Here is a 23,112-nt window from a genome sequence, read left to right as displayed (position 1 = left end):
TGTTCCATCTGAAGTTATCTGCAGTGACTATTTCATGTTCCTAAAAATAAAACCTCTTCCAAAAGAAAAAAGCTTCTTGTATGCAGTTTGGGAAAGACAGAACTCTCAGCTCTTCCATCAGACTATTAGTACCTGAGGTGAAAACCTAAAATAACGTTTTGACATCTTCCAGATTTTAAAGAAGTCTTCTTTAGTAACTGATAGGTACTAAATAATTGCACAGTCATAAAAAGGAGATTTTTCTCATCACCAAGTGCATGTCTGAGAACATAACAATGTCACTGATTCATATTTTAGCATTAACTCACCATAAATACCAAAGTAAAGATTACAGACTACTTTTTTATTTGAAAAGCTTTTATAAATAATCTTCTGTAAAATATCTCATTTTAATCTCCTATCTCAAACAAATATCTCGTACTTTTACCTCATTCAAGAAAAGATTCTTTTAGATATGTACTATACTCTGTTCAGATATATCTCTTGGTGAAATAATATTTGATTTTAAGCATGTCATGAGGCATTTCAATCTATCATTGTCCAGCTCTGCCTGCTATTTGAATGTGATCCTTTGTTCCGTTTTTCAAACTTATAGTCTCCTCTAATTTTTACTTCTTTTTACTTTCGTATGTATTTTGAATACATTGTGTTCAAGACACTGTGGTCAGACTGTTCAATAAGAACTTACCTACATTTAGTGTTTATTTTGAAACTGGGTGTTGGATATTCCTGCTTGGATAGAAACTGCTCTCTTCTTTGGAAGATTGCACACAGGTTTCTGTTAAAAAAAGAATTAAAAAATCCAGAAGAAATTAGTTAAGAAACAGAACAATAAAATTATGTGAGATCATGCAACGAACATATCAAATTATCGATTAACTGGATAGCGTGTCAGCTGGCACAGGCACAGCACAGGATCAACCATGAAACTGCAGAAGAAATGCAAAGAATACATAAATCTTTGTTACCTCACCAACCAGGGGATCCACCCTGAACCTATGATTGTAATTGACACTTGCAAAACAAGAAGAGCAAAAATAATTTTAGCCTAAGCCATGTAGTACCAAAAGATACTGAACATCTTTTATATTCTGAAATCTGGCCCAGTCCTTATAACTCAGACTGTGCTTCTGTAAAAATAAAATTCACTTTACTTTTTATCATTGAATTTAATTTACATGGTAAACATGTTACTAATTTCCTGCCTCAAATTTTGAAACAAGTCAAATTCTGTGTTCCTGTATTAAAATGTATGGTCTTCTGTATTTTAAATGATTCTATTTGTCCTTTACTGAAAATATATTCAGTATTTAATACAAAAACTTTTTCTCCAGCATCAATATAATCTGTTTCAAAGGCATGAAGTCAAATGCAGCTAAAATAAAATTTCTTTATTTTTTGTCTTAAATTCACACATTGCAACGAAACCTCACAAAAAATTTCTTAATCTATTACTCATGTCATAAGCAAGGAAGTTTCTTCATATTTATTCTTTCTATTTGAATGACAGCTCCCTTGCAGTTTTCAAATATTTATGACCTTTGTTCAAATGTGTAGGTAGCAAAACCATCCGAAAAAAATATTCTTTTTACACATGATATTTTATACCCTTTACAGAAAAGAATTTAACACTATCAATTTCTCTATTGATTAACTGTGGTGAATCTGCTTGTTTCTGAAAATTTAAAATTCCTTGCATGATAACCCTAGATGATAGGAAAAAGCTAGGAGTATCAGATGACTGAAATGAAAGAAAGGATATATGATACCACAGGATATGCAAAACCACTGGAAGATTCTCAGGGTCTTCTTTTACAGTTGGTTAAGCACAGATGGTTAAGTTTTCTCTTAGATAGAAATTTATAATACAGATCATGTAGCATTGTTGAATAAACTCAGCACACTTGTTGGATGAACAGTAGGCAAACATACAATAACAATCAACAGAGTGGGAATACCCACGTCAGGGTAATTTCCCATAAAAGAGCTGATGTTTTGCCAATACCTTACAGTTCTATAAACATTTTCCTTTCTAGTCTAAAAGATACTAATTTCCTGCTACTGGTGTGTGAAAACACTTAGAAATAAAGGTAACTCTACAAAGGCAACTGGAATCAGATGTATGCAAAGCTCCGGGATGGCCAAGTAAGGACATGTGTGGCAGGAGGGAAATTTCTGCAGCTTACATGTAGTGATACTGAAACTGCTTTGTAACTACAGTGGATTAGATTTCAGAGATGGACATAGGCACCTAGCAATGTTTAAGAGACCTGTCCAGCTGCTACTTGAAAAAGTTTTTAATATGTCCTATGTCACATTTGCGTGTTTTTAGTACTGTGAGATATGTAAAAATGTAAGCCTGATTCCTGGGGATATTCCTAGGGATACCAACTATTTAAACAGAAGTACTGACACAAATAGCACATTAATGTAGAATGATAAATATGTGGGGTGAGGAGGGGGAGTGAAACAGCAAACCTTTAACTTGCTTCCCTGTAAATATCTTCAAAGAATGCACAGTTTTAAACAGAAAAAAACTGAGAAATTTTGGATATTATGTACACATTACATTACTCTACCCTGTTTTGCATGAAGTCACTGGAATCTATTTTGAGTCATGTAGTTTGTCCAGTTAGACCAAAAAAAGGGTAGGAAGTGTTTTGAGCAAAGAAAAGTAAGCTTGTTTAGCATAACATTTTGGACTTTACAAAGCATATGTATTATCCACTCCCTCTATACTTGTTGGATTTAAACTAAGTCTAGAGAGGAAGGCAAAGGAAAATAAATAGTAACATGATACCGAGTTTTATTTTGGTGCTTGTGATTTCATAGCATGTTACTTACTAAAAAATACCCAACAAAACATTCACTCTCAGGAAAGGCACAAAGATGCGCTCATCTTTCTCCAAGTTTAAAAATCATGGCAAATCTGCAAAGACATTTAGCATGCATAATGGAAAAGAATCTCTCATGTTTCTCAGTTTCAAAAGTCAGGTTTTGTGAGTTTTACAGGAGACACCGATCTAACCTAGAAAGGCTTTTTTTAAAATGAGGTTCCTTCTGCACAAGAAAGTCATCACTGCTCTCCAGTCAGCACTCTTGGTAGGATGTTGCATCCCTTAACAACCAACTAGGTAGCAACAGAACGCTACTTAGAGATATGAAAATAGAACAAATGATTTAAGTGAAGGTGTTTATGCAATTGCTTTACCCTCTCTGATGCTTGCTTGTCACTTACATCACTGAAGGCATTAGGGCCAATCTGAACTTCTAGGCAATTACAGGTCTGGAAAGCTTCACAGAAACCTCCGTCTTAAAGATTTTAACACTAGCTTAGCTACTGGGAGGGTGCTGGGGGTTAATGCCTGAACACCGGCTGCTTTCCCTTCTTTAGCAGCCTGTGCACTGTTTGGGGGGAGCAGTAGGACACGGGCCCAAACAACACAGGAATGGTAGCCAGCACCTGCAATGAACACCCAGGAGGCCCAAGCCCCCGAAGCACCTTACTTGGGCGCAGCCTGGACAGCGCCAAGGAGAGCTGCCGCTGACCGGAGAGGAGAGGAGAGGAGAGGAGAGGGCAAGGCAGGGAAAGGCAAGGCAAGGCAAGGCAAGGCAAGGCAGGGCAGGGCAGGGCAGGGCAGGGCAGCCCGCTGCCGTGCCCCGCCACCACTCCCTGCCCACATAGAGCCGTGCCCTTCGGTAAGATGGCGGCCTCCTCGCTCCCCTCCTCTACCAACATGGCGGGCCGCGCGCCCATTGGCGCCCGCCGCCGCCGCGCGATAGGCTGAGGCGCCGGCTATCCCCTTGCGAGGCCTCGCCCTGAGCGGGAAACTACATTACCCAGGATACCCCGCAATAAGGGGCGTTGCCCCGCGCCTCTCTTTTTCTTACGCGTCATATCTCTGTCCCCTTTTGGGTGGAGGGACGGGGCGCGGTCTCGCGAGAGTTCGCGCGGGCCGGTGGAGGGGGTGCAGGGCGCGCCGAGACCGTTGTCGTGGGTCCATGGCGGCCGCGGAGGCGGCGGCCGCGCCCGACCCCAGCGGGCTCTCCCCGAAGGAGGAAGGGGAGCTGGAGGACGGCGAGATCAGCGACGATGACAACAACGGCTTCGGGCCCTGTGGCGGCGGCTCCGAGCGTGCCGGCGGCCTCGGCAGCAGCAGCAGCAGTAGCAGGCCGTACTCGAGGCGCCGGCCGCCCCCCGGGCTCCACGGGAGCGGCTCCGTGTCCTCCTCCGGCGGCCCTTCCCGCGCTCGCGGCACCAGCCCCCGCCCGACACGGGACACGTGCACGGCCACGGCGGCTACCGGCCTAAGGACTCATTCCGCTCCCACCCACCGGCACCGCGGATGCCGCCGGGCTCGCACTCCGACACGGGCCCCCGGCTCTCTTTCTGGGAGCGCAGCCACAACGCCCTGGACCGGTTCCGCTTCCGAGGCCGGCCCTACCGGGGCGGTGGGCGCTGGGGCCGGAGCCGAGGCTGCAGCGATCGGCCAGGCAACCCTCCGGGGAGGCCGCCCGGAGGGGGAGGCAGCGGCGGGTTCAGTAGCAGCCAGGGCTGGAGGGAGCCCTCGCCTCGAAAATGTATCCTTGAGACGTGAGCGGGGGCGGGGGGGCCTGTGCTGCTGCGGGTGGCCTGGGTGTGGCGGTGCCGCGCTACGTGGCCGAAAGCCCTGGGAAGGGTCGCGTTTCCCTCCCGCTCTGGCAGTGGGATTCCCGAAGCGGTAACGGAGAGGAAGGCTCTCAAGCTAATCCTGGGGGTTGGCTGGGGCAGCCGGCCCTGCTCAAGGAGAGGCTGCTGGGAAGTCGGATTACTGCCGTGATCTGGCTTGCGGCTTGGCCGATCCGTCGGGTGTAAGGAAAAAGAAAAAGCATAGCCTGAAAGGAAGCTTTTGTCGGTTGGATTCCAGGCGGCTGCTTTTCTAGCCCGAAGTGTGAAGATTGTGAGGTGGGGTCAGTCTTTGGTGCGGCAGTGTTAATATGTATAATTAGTGTCACAATTGTAAAGCTAAAACGCTAAGCTTGTTAATTTCCTATATTGTGCAATGAAGGATCTACTGTGTTTTTTTCTTTCTCACTTTCATTCCTTCAGAGGCTATTGTACATAGGTTTAGCTTTAGTCAGTTTTAGCTAAGCTGAAGTGGGTCTGCATACACAAACTGTGGTTTATGTGGGCATTCAAATAAAAGCCATATTCACATTCCTTGTAGGATGTTCTCCACTGATTGCTCTTAAGAGGTTTAGGTGATTCTCACAATTCTGATATTTCATCCTTTTAGGAGCAGGAATTGTGAAAGTGGTGGGAAAAGCTTCCCCAGTTTTTCTTGTTTGCTGTAACAAGTAATGTAAAGAACTGACGCTGAGTGTAGCTTGGGGCAGCCTGGTTACTTCATGTAACTGCATTGTTGCCTAACTGAAGCTGTAGATGAGAGGTAAAAAACACTGAGCAAGAGAGATGGCGGTTAAATCCTGTTCTCCAGAATTTTGCAGTGTTTTATTGTCCTTCATATCAATATCAAAGGATGTGTGTTTGCTAGACTGTGCAGGTTGATCCCTCGGATCCTTGTGTTTTATATTATTATTTATGTCATTAATATTTTTTATTTGTTTAAATGTGGATGGAATATGTAAAATAGCAATAGAGATGTTTTTATTAAGTCTCGTGGTAAAGTTGCAGCATTATTGAAGGCTTCATCGGAACCTTTCATTCAAGGGTTTTATCTTGAGAGGCAACGAGTGAAGATGTGATTTGCCTAAGTTTTCACAGTAAGGCAATTCTAGTGCTGAAAATAGTTTTCAAGACACTTAATTTGCAGTGTTGCTCTGAGTAGCCAAAAGTGGTTACTTTCTGTATAAGCAGTAATTTGCAGAGCAAATGTTTGTATTGTCCTAAACAGACCTTGCAATGTTTCTTAATACTGATGCAGAGTCTCCTTCTCCCTTTTAATTAAAAGAGCATTCAGAAGCCAATAATTCCATTTTCAAACCAAAAGCAGAGAATGCGGATGTTAGATGTGTTTTTACTCCTGGCACTTAAGATTCGCTCTTCTGTTTAAACATGGTAGATAATGTTCTGTTACTCTTGCTCTTTAATAAGTGAACATTCAGTTGTTTATGGATCATGTAGTTAAGGAAGGTCCATGATTTTCTCTCAATATGAGCTACTTTCTGTGTTTGTCACATCCTTGCCACCTAATAGAGTCAGTATTAGAGAATTCATAAATATTAAGGCACCTCCATGTTGCTAACATTAATGGAGTACCAGTGTAGTTCATTGGCATGTGGCTTCAGAGGAGACTTTCATATCAACTGGTGCAAGGAGCCTCATCGCCTGGAATGGTATTAGAAGTTCCTCCCAGAAACTAAAATGTTTTAAGTGTATTGAGTCCTGGTTTTGGCTGGGATGGAGTTCCTTTTCTTCTTACTAGCTGGTGCAATGCTGTGTTTTGGATTTAGTATGAGAATAATGTTGATAGCACACTGATGTTTTAGGTGTTGAGTAGTGCCTACACTAAGTTGACTTCCAGTGTCCCATGCTCTGCCAGTGAGGAGGTGCCCAAGAAGCTGGTAGTGCGCAAAACTGAGACCCAAACTTAGCCAAAGTGGTGTTGCATACCGCAGAACGTCAAACCTAGTGTATAAACTGTGGCTGAGAGCCACTGATTGCTGCTTGGGGATGGGCTGGGCATCTCTCAGTGGGTGGTGAGCAATCGTATGTTGTATCACCCTCCTTCCTTGGGCGTTATTCCACTCTCTCTTTTTGTTATCTCCCTTTCTGTTGTTATTACTATTTTACTTGATTTCCATTATTAAACTGTTCTTTTTTCAACCCACTTTCCCTCAACCCACATTACCTTTTTCCAAGTTCTTTCCCCATCCCACCATGGAGGGGAGGGAGGAGTGAGAGTGTGGCTGTGTGGTAATAAGTTGCTGACTGGTGTTAAACCAAGACAGTCTGGTAAGACAGATTTTTTTACTTGATTTAACCTATGAAGTTGTGCTTTTCACCACGTTTTGGCAGAATATATATGTAAGTGGAGTAAAGGACATGGTGGAGCACTTCAAGAATTCTTGTTACTTTTTTTGGGGTGTTAGCTTTTAATAGGCTTTTCTCTTTCAATTCTTGGCAGCGTTAGTGTGAAGCTGTTATATAGTAATTCTCCAGGAATTCTTGCATAGAGAAGTGTGGAATTTGAGTCTGAAGTATAGAACCTAAATGGGAGTTTCTGTTTCCATTGAATTCTGAATTTTTCACAGTGTACATTTTTCTTCATTTCTAATGCCCCATTTCTTCATTTTGGTTCTCAGATGAAGTTGGTTGAAGCACCATTGTTGTTTTAATATATATATGCCTGTCTGCCTTTCAAAGCACTTAATGGAGTCTTGCATTCTATATGTAGAACCACATAAAAATATTTCTACATATGTGAACCACAGAATTTCTGGTTAACACCATTGTGGGAGCTCCTAGCAATTGTATTATTGTGAGCACGAAAAACATCTCAAAACTGTCTTGTTAGCCATTTCCAGATGACTTTAGAAGCTGTTGAAGCATTTCAATAGCAAATAGCAGTGAGGCTTACGTTTATAAATTATGGTACGTCAATTAACTTCAGAATTTCCTGTGATTTACAAAATTACAAAAGTAGCTGGCTCTTTGAAAGTGAAAATGTGTTGGAACGGAATTTCACAAATATGCTTATTGCATGATTTGGTGTTATATTGCACATAGTTTTTAGTATTTTCAGCATATTTATAGATTGTTTGATTGCTTTTTGGATTCTATGTACTTTATCTTTGCTAGTTTCTGCTTTTTGTGCTGACACTTCAGAAAACACTGTATAGCAAAACGTTTCCTGGTATTACGGAAGTAGCTTTTGTAGTATACATATCAATATTCTTCATACTTACGTTAGAACTTAACATAGCAAAGCATCCAAGTAGTTGATGCTTGTTATGAGCAGAAGACAAAAATGTTTTCTTCTGGATTCAGTATGTCTGTCTTCAGAGGATACCTATTTTAGCTTATAGTTTTACTCTGTTTATTGTTTTAAGACATGCAGTTGTTGAAGAAGTATTTCACGTAACTGGGTGTGAGTCAGCTATTATCACAGTGGGGTTGATACTGTGAGTCAAATGAGTAAAACCTGACTTGGTATCTTAAAAGATTTCCCCTTGAGCATGATTATTTTACAGGATAGTTTTCAAGTGTCAGGTTAAGGTAAGAGGAGTTGAACCTCTAATAGTGACAACTTTTGTTGTGGGTAGAGGTGCCGCATGGAATATTTCCACTGTTTGCCTTGGACATTCATAGGCAACCTTTTCTGAGTAATTCCCAGTCATCTTCAGCATTTCTGAATGTTTTGATCACAAGTCTTAGTCCCTTTTTTTTATTCCCTTCAGTTGCTCATTGATTCTTCTGTGCCTTACCTCATTTGCTGTACTGCATGTATGGCAGTGTGTAATGGTGCTATGGCCAGACTTAGTATTGGCTAGACGTCGCATTTTATGAAAGGATAAAATGACTGAGAAGGAATTTAACCTGTCTTTTTCAGAATGTTAGATGGGGAGTCAATACTGGAGTTATGGACTCTGGAAGTCTGACTTTCTATGATAGAGAACCATCTCGGCATTATAGCTATTGTTTCCAGGAGGATGGTGTGAGTAAGAGATGAGACTTCTCAGCAATTCATGACCTTCTTGTCATAAGTAGGATATTTGAAATTGTTGGTTTGAGAAAATGTTTGTCAATATGTAATAATGGCTACAGCTTTTGCATGGTACTCGTATTTATTAAGGCTATTTTTCAAGCTAACCTTAAGATAAAATATACAAAAATGACCTATAAGTTAATGTTTGTCTTAATTTAGTCTTCCGTGGTAATATTGCCACTATTTTAAGATTATGCAAATTCTCGTCTTAAGTTTCTTGACCAGTAATTCAGCCAAAACTTTTGGAAGGTCCCCATCTAGAAAGCAGAACTACTCTTCTAAAAATGAAAGCTCTGTGGAAGAAAGTTTTGAGGATCTGCTCTTGAAATATAAACAGATACAATTAGAACTCGAACACATTAATAAAGATGAAAGACTAGCTTTGAGCAACAGGGAAGAAAATGAGAAACAAGATGATGAAAAAGCAGTGGACACTGAGGACCAAATAACTGTAGAAAATGACAGTATTAAAACGGACGCTATAAAAGAAGTACCTCCTGAGGAGAAAAATCCGGTTATGGGCTTTCAAGCATTTGAACTGAAACCTCTCAGACAAAAACTGCCTACTCCAGCTGAGAGGAGCAGATTGAAAAAAGGCAAAGAAGGAATGAAGCAGTCCTCGCAAAAATCTGAACTAACAGAATCTGGCCAAGGTAAAGAAATACTTATAAAGTTATTTTAGCTTGTGAAGTTCTATTTACTTGCTATTATCTATTGTATTTATTAGGTGTCAGAGAAAACTTCCATTAAAATGTTAAAAGTTACAAGTTAAAGATTCAACATACTTAACTCTTGTATTTTGTAATTCCTTGAATTACATAAACATGTTTGGAAGCATGTTTTTGCTTTGGATTTTAAATAATGTGGTTCTTTTAGACCGATTGGCAGAAAGCATGAGGACAAGACTTGAAGGTTTAAAGTGCTGTTCACAGCAGAAATCACCGATTTTTTTTCCCTGAAAGTTTTACTTCTTTATTTGCCTTGTTCTTTTCTGCAGAAGCAATATGTGGTTATTTTTTAGCTGAAAAGAGAACATTTAGAGATCCCTTTTTCTGCATTTCATCTTTGTGTGTTTTCTGAAGTGGAGGACTAGGATCATGGAATATTCTGAGTTGGAAGGCACCCACAAAGATCATCAAGTCCAGCTCTTAAGTTAATGTCCCCTACAGGGATCAAACCCACGACCTTGGCATTATTAACACCATAAGATGTTTTCACGAGAATTGTTTTCATCGTTGTTGATATTCACAAATAGTCAAGAAATCATAGGCCAGAAATACAAAGGATTTATAGAAGAAATGCAGCCAAAGAGTAGAATAAGTGTTTTGTCAAAGATTGTTCTGGACTGCTGACTGAAGAGGGTAATTGCTGAGATGCATTAGCCAGTTACTGAAAAACAAGTGATCATATATATTCCAGCTGACTTGTGGTAAAAGCACTTGAGCTTACTACTAAGTCTGCTGCAAAATAAGGCAGCTGACTTAAGCTTCCTACTCTGAGGCTTCATTTAGTTTAGTAAGTGATTGCTGTGGTTGAGGGTGGTGCTTGAGGCTATCGCTTGTCATCTAATGTTACCTAATTTGCCAGTGTGTATAAACTATCAATTTGAGTGGGAAGAGACAAAGTAGTTAATGGATTGAATAAGACTGCAGGTGAGTAATTGGCAGGAATACGAAGAAAGGTTGCACTAGAGCACTGAAAGTCAGAATGATTTATGTGTAACTTCAGAATGAGAATTTAGGAGACAGATCTTGTAAAGAAAACAAAAGAGAAAACTGATAATTAGTAGTCAAACCACCTTATTCTAGCTAATTTCTCCCCATCCTGTGTTTCCCATTAATAATAAACTTTTTTTGTGTTCTTTAAGAAGTCATACAGTTCTTACTGACAGAGATGAAGAAAACAAATAAATTTTCGTGATAAAAGAAAAACTAATAGCCTGTGGGAAGAGAACGTAGCAGGACAGGAGTAAAGCAGCTATTTAAAAAGCAAAACAGTCTCAAAAATCCAACTTCCAAACTTAAAAGCACTGGAGTTGAGAATACAGTTCTTATGGTAGTGAAAAATAGATGCTGTAATATGCATATTAAGAGCATTTAATTTTTACATGATACTCAAATCTATGATACATGAATGATGTGAAAGCAGACAGATTATGTATGACTGAATGTTTATGACAATATAAGGCAGGCTTCCAAAGAAGAATTCAGCTGATTGGAGTCATTGCAGATTCATGTGTATTAAGTGAATGTATACTACATTAATCTCCTTACTGCCACTATACATGCTGCATGTATTGGGAAATCAGCAAAATTTGATTTTCCCATTTTATTTATTTTTAAATGGTGTACTGGATGTTTCTACGGACCTGTAAAAGTTGAGGAACTTGTCTTAAAACTCAGGGAAGTTTGAGTCTCTCTCAAATGAATTCTCTGTGGTTCAGCTGCTCTGACAGGCTTTGACAGTATTCCATACTTTCCTTCCCATGTTGTGCATTAGCTTTTTGTGTCCATGTTGTCCCCTTCTGGTGTGTACAGAATGTCCCTTCATATGCCTGCATCAAATAAAACTACTATCTGTCTTCCTACTTCCATCCTGTGAACTGGATGGTTAGGAACTTTACTTAGTATAATAACTTTTTTGAATTTTTTTCTATAGTTCACATGGGTATTAGATATTACTCTTTCTTTTGTATGTGCATTTTTAACAAATGCATGTGCAAGGAGGTTCAGCATTTTTTAAGTTTCATATTCGTTTATGTATAAGATCTTGGTGTACTTTAAGCCATGGCTTTCTGAATGAAGCTTTCATAAAATGCTAGGAAGAATTAAAAGCTGTACAGAATCCGAATTTATTTTCCACCAATTTGAATTGTGGGAAGGAATCTCTCTTTGAAGAAAGACTGATATAGGAAAAGAACTCCAAGTTTCTCTAAATGTTTCCTCCTTGCCTGATGCATATAAACATATATGTGTGGTTATATAAAAAGTCCATAATTACTTTTTTTGCTGCCAATTATATTACTATAATATAATTGTGCTATAATAAAGTAGGTAATACTGCAATATATACAGCATTATATACGATGTGTAAAATATAATATGTTAATATGTGTGTATATACCTATATACACTATGAGAATTGGCTGTATTTTGGGAAGTCTAAGAAATTAATATTTTAACATCTAAATGTTTAGTGGGAAAGGAGTACTGTACTATGCATTTCCATATTATAACTTCTTTCTGTTTTCCTTTGGTGTGAAATGGAGCAAATGTGTTCTTACTGCTGCTTTGGGCCTTTATATTCTGCAAAAGAATGACCAGTTACTCAAAATAGCTGCCAGTGAAATACGAGATGCCCAGGACAGCAGCTGCTATGAGATGGTAGTATAAAACACATGACAAGAAGTCTTCTTTTCCCCTTGTCTGCAAATCTCTTTTTCTCTGCTTCTTGAGGAAGTACATGCGAACCTTAAGACAGGAGTTACTAAGAAATGACAAATCTTGCCTTAGGCTTATGGAGTTGTGAGGATGTGGATTTTATCAGACATACCAACTTTCTACAAATGTTTGTTCATGTAGTCTTACATGTACCACTGCTATTGTTTTATACTGTGTGTCAGTGATAATGATAGAATATGTTTGTATAGATTAAATTTCATGTATCGTTTTAATGTAGCTCTGTCTCAAGAGAAACAGCTTGTTCAAAAATACGGTATGTTTTCTCTTGGAAGGTACAGAAGACAAAGAACAAACATCAGTGCGAAAGCTTAGCAGTTCCGATGTTGCATCTGAAAAGGTAAGAAAGTATTCCTCCATAGGTGAGGCATGATTGCATTATGAATTTCTGATGGCTTTTTCCAAATGGCAGTCCAGAAACAGTCCAGTAATAGGAACTGTCAATTTTTAACAAATGATACTTACCAGTAAAGTAGGATTTTTGAGCTTTCTTTTAGTAAAAATATTTGGGAAAGATTTCAAAGGACCTTGTGAAGAAAAAGTTGTTAAATTATGTTTCTTGACTTCTTGTCTTGTCCTTTCTTCTGTTTTCTTCTCAAGAAGCTGCTTGATGATGAGGAGGAGATGTCTGAATTGCAACTTAGGCTTCTTGCACTTCAGTCTGCTAGTAAAAAATGGCAGCAAAAAGAACAACAGGTGATGAAGGAAAGCAAGGAAAAATTAACAAAAACGAAAAGTGTAACACAGAAAGTCAAAGCCAGTACAAAAGCACATTCAACAAAAAAACCTAGCACTACAGGTAATAAGTTTAATGTTACTGAAATGGCTGTCAGTGTTGTGCCTCAAAAAAAAAAAGTTACGTGAGCAATGAGCCTTTAGTCATTCTAAACTCTTACATTTACTCAAAGCTCTTGAAGAATCTAGGAATAGGTGGAGCCAATTAGGTAAAATGGAGTTAATCACATACCTTTTTATTTAAAGGCAAGCAAACTTTGAGGAAGCAACAGACAAAGACATCAAAGAAGATGCAGCAGCAAAAGGAGCTAGACAGGCGGCAGAAAGAGGAAGACCAGAGGAAACAAGAAGAAGAGGAGGAGAGAAGAAAGAGAGAAGAAGAAATAAGAAAAATTAGGGACCTCTCAAATCAAGAAGAGCAGTACAATCGATTCATGAAGCTAGTTGGAGGAAAGAGGAGATCAAGAAGCAGGGTAACAAATTTCTTACATGGTGTTCTGGTGTTACATTTAGGATTCATGAATGATTTCTATCTTGCCCCACCTGGTTTTGTGTCACCATCCTGTCTGCATCCCCCTGTTCTTCTCCCTGCTTTCTCTACCCCTAGAATAATCAAAACAGAGCAATGAAAGAAAAGGTCAGAATACTTCAGTGTTTACCATGTTTTAATCCCATGCTAGACAAGCGTTCCCTTTGGATTTGGAAAAACAGTTTTGTATGAGTTGTACATTTGTAAGTTACTGGTAAAGCATTTTTCTCCTAAAGACATTTTGAACATTGTGATCAAAGAGCAACCTGTAATTTAACACTAACCAATCAGTGAAACTTCTTTGGCTTTCTTCCCTTAGATTTCTGGGTTTTCTTCCCCACATTTTCAAACTTTTTCTGTGTATACAACTTCAGTGGCTTGCTTCTTTTGAAATGTCATTGGAGGGCTTGGTTGCTTTGTAGTATTTTTCAATTGTAGTATTTAATATATTTTGTTGAGGCATAAGATATGCCCAGACAAAAGATAATTAGTTCAACCTCACATAGTGTCAAATTGATTAAGTACTAGAGTCACTGCAGTGGTCATCATGCTACACTTGTAGGCTGTACTTGTTCTCTCATATTGAGATTAGCAAAAGGCACTTGAGTAACCAATGTTCTGTCTCTAAAACATTGGTACATTACAGAAAAAAAAGGACTGTTTCTTCAGCATTAATTGTTGCAGCCTGGAAGCAATACAGCTGCTGCAGCTGTATGCTTCAAGTGCTTGGTGCTTAATGCTGTAAGAAGAAACAGCATCTAAGGGAATTGGGGCTCCCTGTTTGAGCTTGTGTTGTAGAAGAATCATATTTACAGTAATACTGAGTGGAAAATTGAGACTAAAAATGTTTGACTGTAAACTAGATATTCTAAAAGCTACCAAAATGTCTTCTGTAGGCCTCTGAAAGATACAAGTTAAGGAATCTAAGAGGTCATAGTTAGGTGTTCTGCATGTTTTCAGTCTGGAACATTGATTGGCATCTGTACAGTGTTAGGAGTTCTTTAAACAACCTGATTTATGAGTTGACAGTCTCTGGATTTGTCTCAGTGTGGTATATGCCTCCTTCTGGGACAATAAAAAGATTCTTCACCTGAGAGTTGTTTCTAGCAAGGGTAGTTCAAGCATTCTTGGTAGTTAACATGGCAGATTACCAGAAATAATATAGCGTTTAATTCTCTTGCAGTCTTTCAGAAATATATAACCATGCCAATTTAACAGATATATAACGACCTACTAGGTATTTAAAAATTCTTTCTTTTTATCATAACACCCCCCACCCCATCATCCTGGAAGAGATACAGTTTTAAAACTGCCTGTCAATTTGTCTAGTCGCTACTTGCAGTGGATTTGATTAAAAGGTAATATTCAGTTTCATCTTCTTGTACAAGATAAGTAAATTGTATTTATAAAGCAATTAGAGGAAAAAATTGTAAAGGCCTTTTTGCAAAATTTATTTCTTAGCGGTTTACTCTGAAATAGTGATGTAAGACCAGCTAAATAAAATACTTTTTTTGTGTGTTTAGTCTTCAGATACAGACCTGAGATGGTCTTTGGATAAGCAGTCTACGGAGAGTGCAGGAGGCATATATCAGTATGATAATTATGATGAAGTTGCTATGGATACAGACAGTGAAACTAACTCACCAGGTAAGACTTAGTTACAATTTTCTGTTATGGTGATTGGTAAAAATAGGTAAGATGTTGGAAATAAGCCACTGTTCTAGAAAGAGTTTTTGAGCTGTCTGAATTATAGAACTAAAATTTTAAGATGAGCCAATTGTTTTAACCCTGACTCTCTGTCTCTGCTGTAGTGGTATTTTTAAGGTCTTCAGGGTATTCTTTTCTCGTTGCAGTACTGTAGGTTTTATGCTTGTATATTCTCAATCAGCTGTGCAGAAAGTGAGGGCCCCAGGGTGTTGACTGGACAGGCAGCAGCTTTGCAGAAAAAAGGGCCTGGGTGTCTCAGTGGACGTTGAGTGGCACATGGGTCAGCAGTGTGGCTTTCGGTGACAGGCAAACCGTAGCCTGGGTTGTAGCACTGTGACTGTCGGGGGTCAGTGATTGGAGGGGGCTGTTAAACACTGTCAAGATTGCCAGTTTTCTGGTTTCATGGTACAAAAGAGTGACATTCTAAAACGAGCCTAGCAAAAGACCTTTTTGACTAAGGGAGACTGTTTCAGGCCTGGTTTTCAATAAAGTTCATTGGGAGACTGAAGCACTTGGCTTACAGCATGAGACTGAGAAAGCTGCATTTGTGTTGAGAATGCTAAGGAAGGCTTTTTGCTCTTGTCTTCAGCTACTTAGTGGACAGTTACAGAAAAGACAGGACCAAACTCTTCAGTCAAGTAGGCAACAGAAGGACAAGTAGCAACACTTAAACTGTAACAAAACAAATTCTGCATAGATAGAAGATGGTCAAGCACTAGAGCAGGTTTAAATATTGTGGAATCTCCATCGTCAGGTATACCTGGAACTTAATAACCTGACTTTGGGGGCAGCCCTGCTTTGGGCACTTGTGTTGGGTCATTTATCTTCCAGAAGTCTCTTCCAGCCTAAATGATTAATTGACTCTTGAGTTTGAGGTACATTTAAGGTAGTCGGGTTTCTGTGTTCCATCTCAACACGTGGAGAGTTGAGAAAATTTCATTAAGCATACTACTTGATTGGCTACTTCTTTTCTCTTGCTTTTCATCTTCCACTCTTTTTTTTTTTTTTCTTATTTTTTCTCCTTTCTGGTCAGCCTTCCTTATACCTTACATTGCTAAAATATGCACCTGGTATTTTGTATGTGTAAGCTACAAATCTCTCTTGATAAAGCATTTCAATCTCTCATTTAATGTTTCAGAATTTATCAGCTGTGCTTTGGGTCTGCTTCTGTCCTAGTTTGTGTTGTATTGTCATTTTGGTAGACAGTAGTCAGGCAACTGAGATACCTTGTTTTAGAAGGTAAATTCTTGCAATATAAATCCAGTATGAGGGCTGCGTTACCTCAGCAGTACTGGTTGGCTGCACTTATATTTTGTATGTAAAACAGGAAAAGAAAACATAACTACTTTTTTAAAATATACATACGTGTAAAAAAAAATGCGCTGTGCTGTGTCTGGTGTTAAGTTTGAAATTAGTGCATAGTAAAAACATTTGTCTCCTCCTGCTTCATTTAATCAGTTGAAGCATAAAGTGTGAGTTGTTGTTTAGTAAATACCTGTCAGATTTCTTACATTCAGTATTTTAATTACAGCTTCTTCCCCAGTGCAGCCTCCTTTCTTTGAATGTCCAATAGGATATTTTCCACCTCCAGTACCACCAATTTCCTTGCCACTACCTCCTCCAATTCCAGTAAGTAACCCTGATAATTCTCATTTGGTATCTGATTTCTAATGCTAAAGCTAGGATTAAATTTAGATTCTGGTTTTGATACAATTCTCTGTTTAATGATTCCCTTGAACTATCTGTTAGACTTGTGGTTGCTTTTTTAAAATTTTATTTCACCTATTTTTGGCTGATGCAGTTGTTGGTTAATGGAGGTTTTCCCTATTGAATTGAAATTCTCTTCATTGTTAGAGCTGCGTTTTTTCATACAGAAAGCAAAACTTGTCTGAAGCACATAAAGAAAAACGAATTTGACTGTTAGCATAAGGCAACTTTGCCTCTTATCTCTAGGCCATGTATGTAGGTAGACAAGCTTATTCTCTGACTTGTTACCTAGAGGGGGGAAAAGCCAAGAAATACAGCTCATCACTCATTCAAACTTTGTGCTTTTTGGCTGTGTTTTCTGTCTTCTCACCTAAGAGTCCACATGGAAATTGAATTAGTGTGGGGGTTTTTTCACTACCAATTTTTTTCACTGAATGATTGTTACTCTTCTTAGAAAAGCGATAGAAATGTACCATTCTCTCTCACATACAGCTTCTGAATTTTTGACTAAGGGAAATTGTAATTTTGTTAGCTAAGACAGTTTCATAAAACTGTTTAAGGACTGCTGGTCAACTATGTTTCCCTGGCTAGACTATCTCTGGTTCCAGTTCTCATTTACGTTTAGTTTGTATGTCTCCACAGCTTCCACTATCCAAATCTAACTTTATTGCTACTGTTAACCACTGTGAGACATTACTAACAGTTCAGTGACAGCCTTTGACAGTCATGTAAATGCAGTTTGAATGTTAAACTGACACAGTTTACGTTACTTTTAAACCATGGAATAATTTAGGTCTAAACCTCTGCTAAAGTAGTAGTTATTTTCACATTTCAAACCCTTGTTTTACTTTTTTGTTCTTAGCCTGTACCATCTTTGAGCCATCTTTACATGGAGGGTATTCCCTGTGTTTCTCTTGAGCCACCTCCACCTCTTCCCCCTCTTCCCCCTGAAGAACCTGAACAGCCACCAAAACCTCCATTTGCTGATGAGGAAGAGGAGGAGGAGATGCTCTTACGAGAAGAATTACTCAAGTCTCTAGCGAACAAACGTGCTTTCAGAGCTGAGGTACTCTATTGTTTTTTGAATGTAAGCCTCTAGATGGCAATCTTGATCGAGATTTCAATGTGACTTGCTAACGTCAGGCTTACAGGGGTTTTATGCTGCATTTCTGGAGACTTAAAAAAAATCAAGAGCCACTCTGGAGTTGCAAATTGCACCTTGCCTGTTATTTCTGAAGCAATTAAGAAAGTTCAAGGTACTGATAATGGAGTAAGTTCAAGGGAGTGAGGGTTTTCTGCTAGAAAATGTTTACTACTTTTCAACTTTCAGTTAGAAAGTAAAACAAGTAAATTTGTTTCAGCCTTCCAGGAAAAGGAGTTGGGAGAGGTTAACTGTTTTGGTTTTTTGTTGTTTTGAGGGTTTCTTTTGGAGTGAGAAGCTAAGCTTGTAGTTTTGAAAGTATATGTTGATTTTGCCCTTATTTAAAGGTCTCTTGCAGTTGATCTGTGAATAACTGGCCTGTTCTTGTGTGCTGTTTTGATATTACTGCAGAATTGCAACATTTGTCTAATACATTTGGATAGTCTGCCTAAATCACATTTTCAAGTTCCAAAGCATGTATGAAACAGTCTCATTTATACTGATACTTTTTAAAATAGCTATGGATGGTGTGTATTTCTAAGACTATATTTTTATTTTTTAGGAAACGTCAAGTAACAGTGGTCCACCTTCCCCTCCTGTTCCAGACAACTTGCAACCTGTGCCAAGAAGCAATCTGTCTGCTGTCAGTATTAATACTGTGTCTCAGCCACGGGTGCAAAATACAAAGTTTGTTAGAGTACCGAGGCTTCCACGAGCAGTGATCACAGTAAGGAAATACTGGTGCTTCCTACTAATAAGACTGTTAGTTGAAACTGAGCTCAGAAGTGAAGAGCAGACTTAGACTTAGGTTTTCTAGTGATACAGCACGGAAGAGTGAAGCTTCAGTTAAGCATCTGAATTATTAGTCACTTTGATAATCCATATTCTCTTCTAGAAAGAATTTGACACTGAAGCAAGAATTTATAGCTGAAGAGAGCATCAAAATATGCCAGCATGCAGTGAACTAAGAGATTGTAAATACAGTTCAGTTATTTTCTCATCCAGACTAGCACAGACACTGTTGCTGAAGCAGAGGTAGTCTTGCTCTTCCTCCTGCACCTGGTCAGTTGGTGTCTCCCTTCCTTTACAGTGGGGTCTGAAGCACCAGTCCCGTGGCTGAACTTACTTTAACATGCTAGATTGGTTAGAAAACTAACTTCTGTGGGGGGAAAAGTACTTTTCCTTCTAGGGGGAGTTGAATTTTTTCAGTGGATAGTATATGTATGTCAGAGTTAGCATGTCTGTGAGTGTGGCTGGAAGAGAGTATTTGTGAGGAAGGGACCAGTGCCTTGCATGAGCATAAACTAGAATTTCACCCGCCTGTCCTGTTGTGGTGAAAAATGATGCAGCTGGAGTACATTCAGAAGTAGTAAATACAGCCCATATCTTGAGAATTGCCCAGAAGGAGTATCAAAAAGAACTGATTGTGGAAATTTGAATCTTTTTCATTTTTAAAAATGGTGGTTTTTTGATGGGGTTAATGCTTTAAAAGACACTTAAGAGCTTTGATCAAGGTTCTATCCTGAGATAAAGGATGTAATGTATAATTACAGTTGTCCAGATCTACCGTGAGAGATCAGAGGAGCAGTCCTGGAAATGTGAAATAAGTTGCTTTTTTTCCAAGCTGTAACTCCTAGAGCATTTGAGGTTAATCTAGATTGTCTGTTTGTTTCTGCATTTTTCTTTGTGCTGGAATGGCAGTCACCTCATCTTCAGTGAGCTTTTAAAATTTATGTTGGCAAAAGGTGATTAATCATGATTTCATCTATTTGTTACATTCTATTGGTGTTCTGCCAATTAAACTGCCTGAGCAGCTTGCTGTGAGATCAGCTTAAGTACAGCTGTGGGACAAGAGACATTGCAACTGTGTAGCAGAAAGATGAGGGAGTTTTGGTATGTCTGCCACACCATTTCTAATGCAGATTTGATTGGTTGTTACTCCTGAGTTACTTGAAAAAATGCCTTCTAAGTGACGGATGATCATTTCAATTGCAATTAAAATAATTAATCACCTATAGGAGTTAGATGTTTGAGATTTGTGCTATGACCATGGAGCCATAAATGTGCTGCAGATACTTTTGGGGGTAGGTTGAAGATGTTGGAGTACCTTTCATGTTACAATGTCAAGACTATGTACAGTGTTACTGTCTTGTGGAGATGTTCAAGTGCTTATTTTTTTCTTACAATGTGGAATTGGTGTGTGTGATAACAAAAGGAGTTAACCTTTTTCTCATCTTGTAAGTATGTCTTCTGTTACACCTATATCTCTAACTTTTTCTTCTAACTACAAAACTTCTTACATTCTTGCTGCAGCTTCCGAAACACAAGTCTGTTGTGGTTACCTTAAATGACTCAGATGACAGTGAGTCTGATGGAGAGCCCTCTAACTCAACTAGCAGTGTGTTTGGAGGACTAGAATCTATGATAAAAGAAGCAAGGAGAAATGTTGAGGTAAATGCTGTCTGGATTTTAATAGGTTTATTTTGTAATCATTTTTCTTTGTATATAGAATCTAAAGTTTAGAATTTGGTCAAGAAATACTGAATTGCATCAGAAGGAGGTAAGAGTGTGTACATTACTCCTGTCTGGACAATTACCTTGTAATTTGGATTGCACAAGCAAATAAAAATTTTTTGTTAAAGATGGCATCCTGAAGATAGAACTTGTAATATATTTTGGTTTGATTTTTTTCAATTAAAATTCAGTGCATTATTAAGCAAAAAAGTACTGGCTTAAAAGATATAACTAGCCTTGAACAGCTTTAAGTTAGTGCTGAAATTCCTCTTATAAATACTACTTGATAGCTGTATTTTAAACTAGTGTGTCTGGTACTGACTTGAGTCTCATTGTAACAGGCATCAAAAATCAAAGCCCCTCCAAAATCAGAAAAAGAAAATGATCCAATGAGAACTCCAGAGGCTCTGCCAGAAGATAAGAAAATAGAATACAGACTTCTAAAAGAAGAGATTGCCAGGTGCAACTTAGATTAATTGTTAATGTAAAATGTGTTTTATTTGTAGCCCTTCACTAGTCTACTTTTGTAACTTGAAGGTAAATCTGATTTTGAAAACCTTGCAATCACCTTCAGGTTTTTCCCCCCCATGCATTTTTTGGTAAGACAGCATAGAGGTCTAAAGAAAATCCTTGGATTTGAACTGATTTATAGTAACTGATTGCAGTTGTGGAAAGTACTTTTTCTTTTAACTTGAAATCTTGTCCTGCTACTCTTCAGAGATGTAAAAGCTCTTGGGAGTACACATTAAAATGAATGTTGAAGCTACTGAACATCTTTGTTTTGAACATTTCTGTTTCAGTCGTGAGAAACAGCGCTTAATTAAGTCTGATCCAGTGAAGAACAGTTCGTCCCCTGCAAATTCTGATGGTGAAGTTGATGGAATTGGGAGAATAGCAGTAGTGACAAAACAAGTCACAGAAGCGGAAGCAAAGCTGAAGAAAAACCGGTATGCATTTCACTGTCGTAAGTCCTACCTTTTGCTTAGCAGGATGAAAAGAATAAATAATATTTTTAAATGTGTAGCATTTAAAAAACAGCAAATGATTGATTTCCTGTTGTCTTGGACTATTCAGCCTTTAATCCTATTGCTGTGCAAAAGGAATTGTGTTGTAGTGCCAGTGTGGTGTTTGATAACTTTTAAGTATGATTTGTCATGCTAACTGTTTTCAGCTGTTTATGTTCAGTGACAAATATGATTTGTGTCACCTAATACAGCTTTTCTCTTGTGGCATGCCTTTTCCATGTTTCTCACCCTAATTTCAAGTTATGGTTGGAAGTAAAAGTGCTTTGCATCCTCTACTCAGCTTCTCTTGCCACTTGATTATTACGGTATGGTCTTCTGAACAAACTGGTTTGTGGTCAGTCATCAACTGAAGGACAGTATTCCCTCCTCTCTTTATCCACACCCATCTACCTAAGTGTTTATCTTGCTTCCTTTGATGCATAGCTTTTTGTATTTATCTACTCTATTGTTGTGCCATAATATTATGGCTTGTAATCCAATAATGTGTGTATGTGCCCTAAGATGGAACTAGGTTGTTACTTAGCAGAAAGCAAGAACATGTGTTTTGGTTGTCATTATATTAAAAACAGTATTAAAGATAGAACATTTGCTTACCTTCCTCTGTCCTTGTAACTACAGCTGCATTATACTTACATGCTGAACTTGGGATGATGAAATGTGCTGTATTGACAGTATTTACTGTCCTACAGATGTTAGGACTATCTGGAGAGGCTTAATGTGTAGTCTCTTTATAAGTGAGGAGAGCTGTGTTCTTAATTAACTGGAGTTTTGGAGGAGCAGCAGTAGCTCTAAGCAACTTACCTTTGGAAAAAATTGTTATGTTCCTTTTCTACTTTCAGAATGCTGTTGATGAAGGATGAGTCTGTCTTGAAAAATTTATTGCAACAACAGGCCAAGAAGAGAGAGAATGTTCGAATTGCTGAAAATAAAATTAACAAACTGTCTGAACAGCTACAAGCAACAGAGAAGATCTTGAATGCTAACAAGGCATTTCTCAAGAGGATTCAGGAACATGTAACTTGCACTCTGAAATGTTTTTGTTTCCTAGAGCTGGAAATCTTGAAAAGGGATGCCTGATTTTTGGAGGCAGTAGGCTTTCTTTGAATTAATTATTAATTCCCATCTAGTTATATTATGTCTCATTAATTCCATGTAATTATATTTTTATTATCCGGTCATATCTGTAAATTTGCATCTTGCTGTAATATTTAGTTTTTATTTTTATTTTTTCAGATACATAAAGTTCAACAACGAGTTACAGTAAAAAAAGCTCTGGCATTAAAATATGGAGAAGAACTTGCTCGAGCAAAAGCAGTAGCAAGTAAGGAAATTGGGAAACGGAAGCTAGAGCAAGATCATCTTGGTGTAAGTTAGCATGCTTTAAAACCAAACTACTTGGAAAAGAGTATAAATTTTGATTAACAAAGTTCAAGTGGAATTTCAGGAAAACATTTCAGAAACATTGTAGGGAGTGTTCCTACTGGATTTTGTGCGTTTTTGAGAATTCAACAAAAAAGGCATTAATGATTTGAGGAAGAAAACTCTTCAAAACCTTTATTTCTGTGCTAGGGGAATGTCATTCATAGAT

The 23,112-nt window shown here is 38.5% G+C and overlaps 1 protein-coding gene across 1 annotated transcript in view; it reads left to right on the top strand.

The window, feature by feature from the left end:
• The first annotated feature begins 3,954 nt into the window (after positions 1–3,954).
• ZFC3H1 (zinc finger C3H1-type containing) overlaps positions 3,955–23,112 on the top strand; it is a 41,578-nt gene continuing 22,420 nt past the window's right edge. Inside the window, 15 exon segments of the mRNA XM_039570394.1 lie at positions 3,955–4,234; positions 4,237–4,581; positions 8,942–9,361; positions 12,442–12,506; positions 12,767–12,965; positions 13,148–13,374; positions 14,954–15,077; positions 16,669–16,766; positions 17,707–17,910; positions 18,548–18,712; positions 20,299–20,436; positions 20,841–20,959; positions 21,300–21,446; positions 22,364–22,538; positions 22,758–22,889. Coding sequence (XP_039426328.1) covers positions 4,003–4,234; positions 4,237–4,581; positions 8,942–9,361; positions 12,442–12,506; positions 12,767–12,965; positions 13,148–13,374; positions 14,954–15,077; positions 16,669–16,766; positions 17,707–17,910; positions 18,548–18,712; positions 20,299–20,436; positions 20,841–20,959; positions 21,300–21,446; positions 22,364–22,538; positions 22,758–22,889 — 2,790 coding nt within the window. The 5' untranslated portion in view covers positions 3,955–4,002.

Source organism: Corvus cornix, chromosome 1A, assembly GCF_000738735.6.
Source record: "Corvus cornix cornix isolate S_Up_H32 chromosome 1A, ASM73873v5, whole genome shotgun sequence".
In the NCBI taxonomy this organism is placed as follows: domain Eukaryota; kingdom Metazoa; phylum Chordata; class Aves; order Passeriformes; family Corvidae; genus Corvus; species Corvus cornix.
Note: the sequence above shows the minus strand (reverse complement) of the source record. Positions and strands in the feature narration are given on the sequence as shown.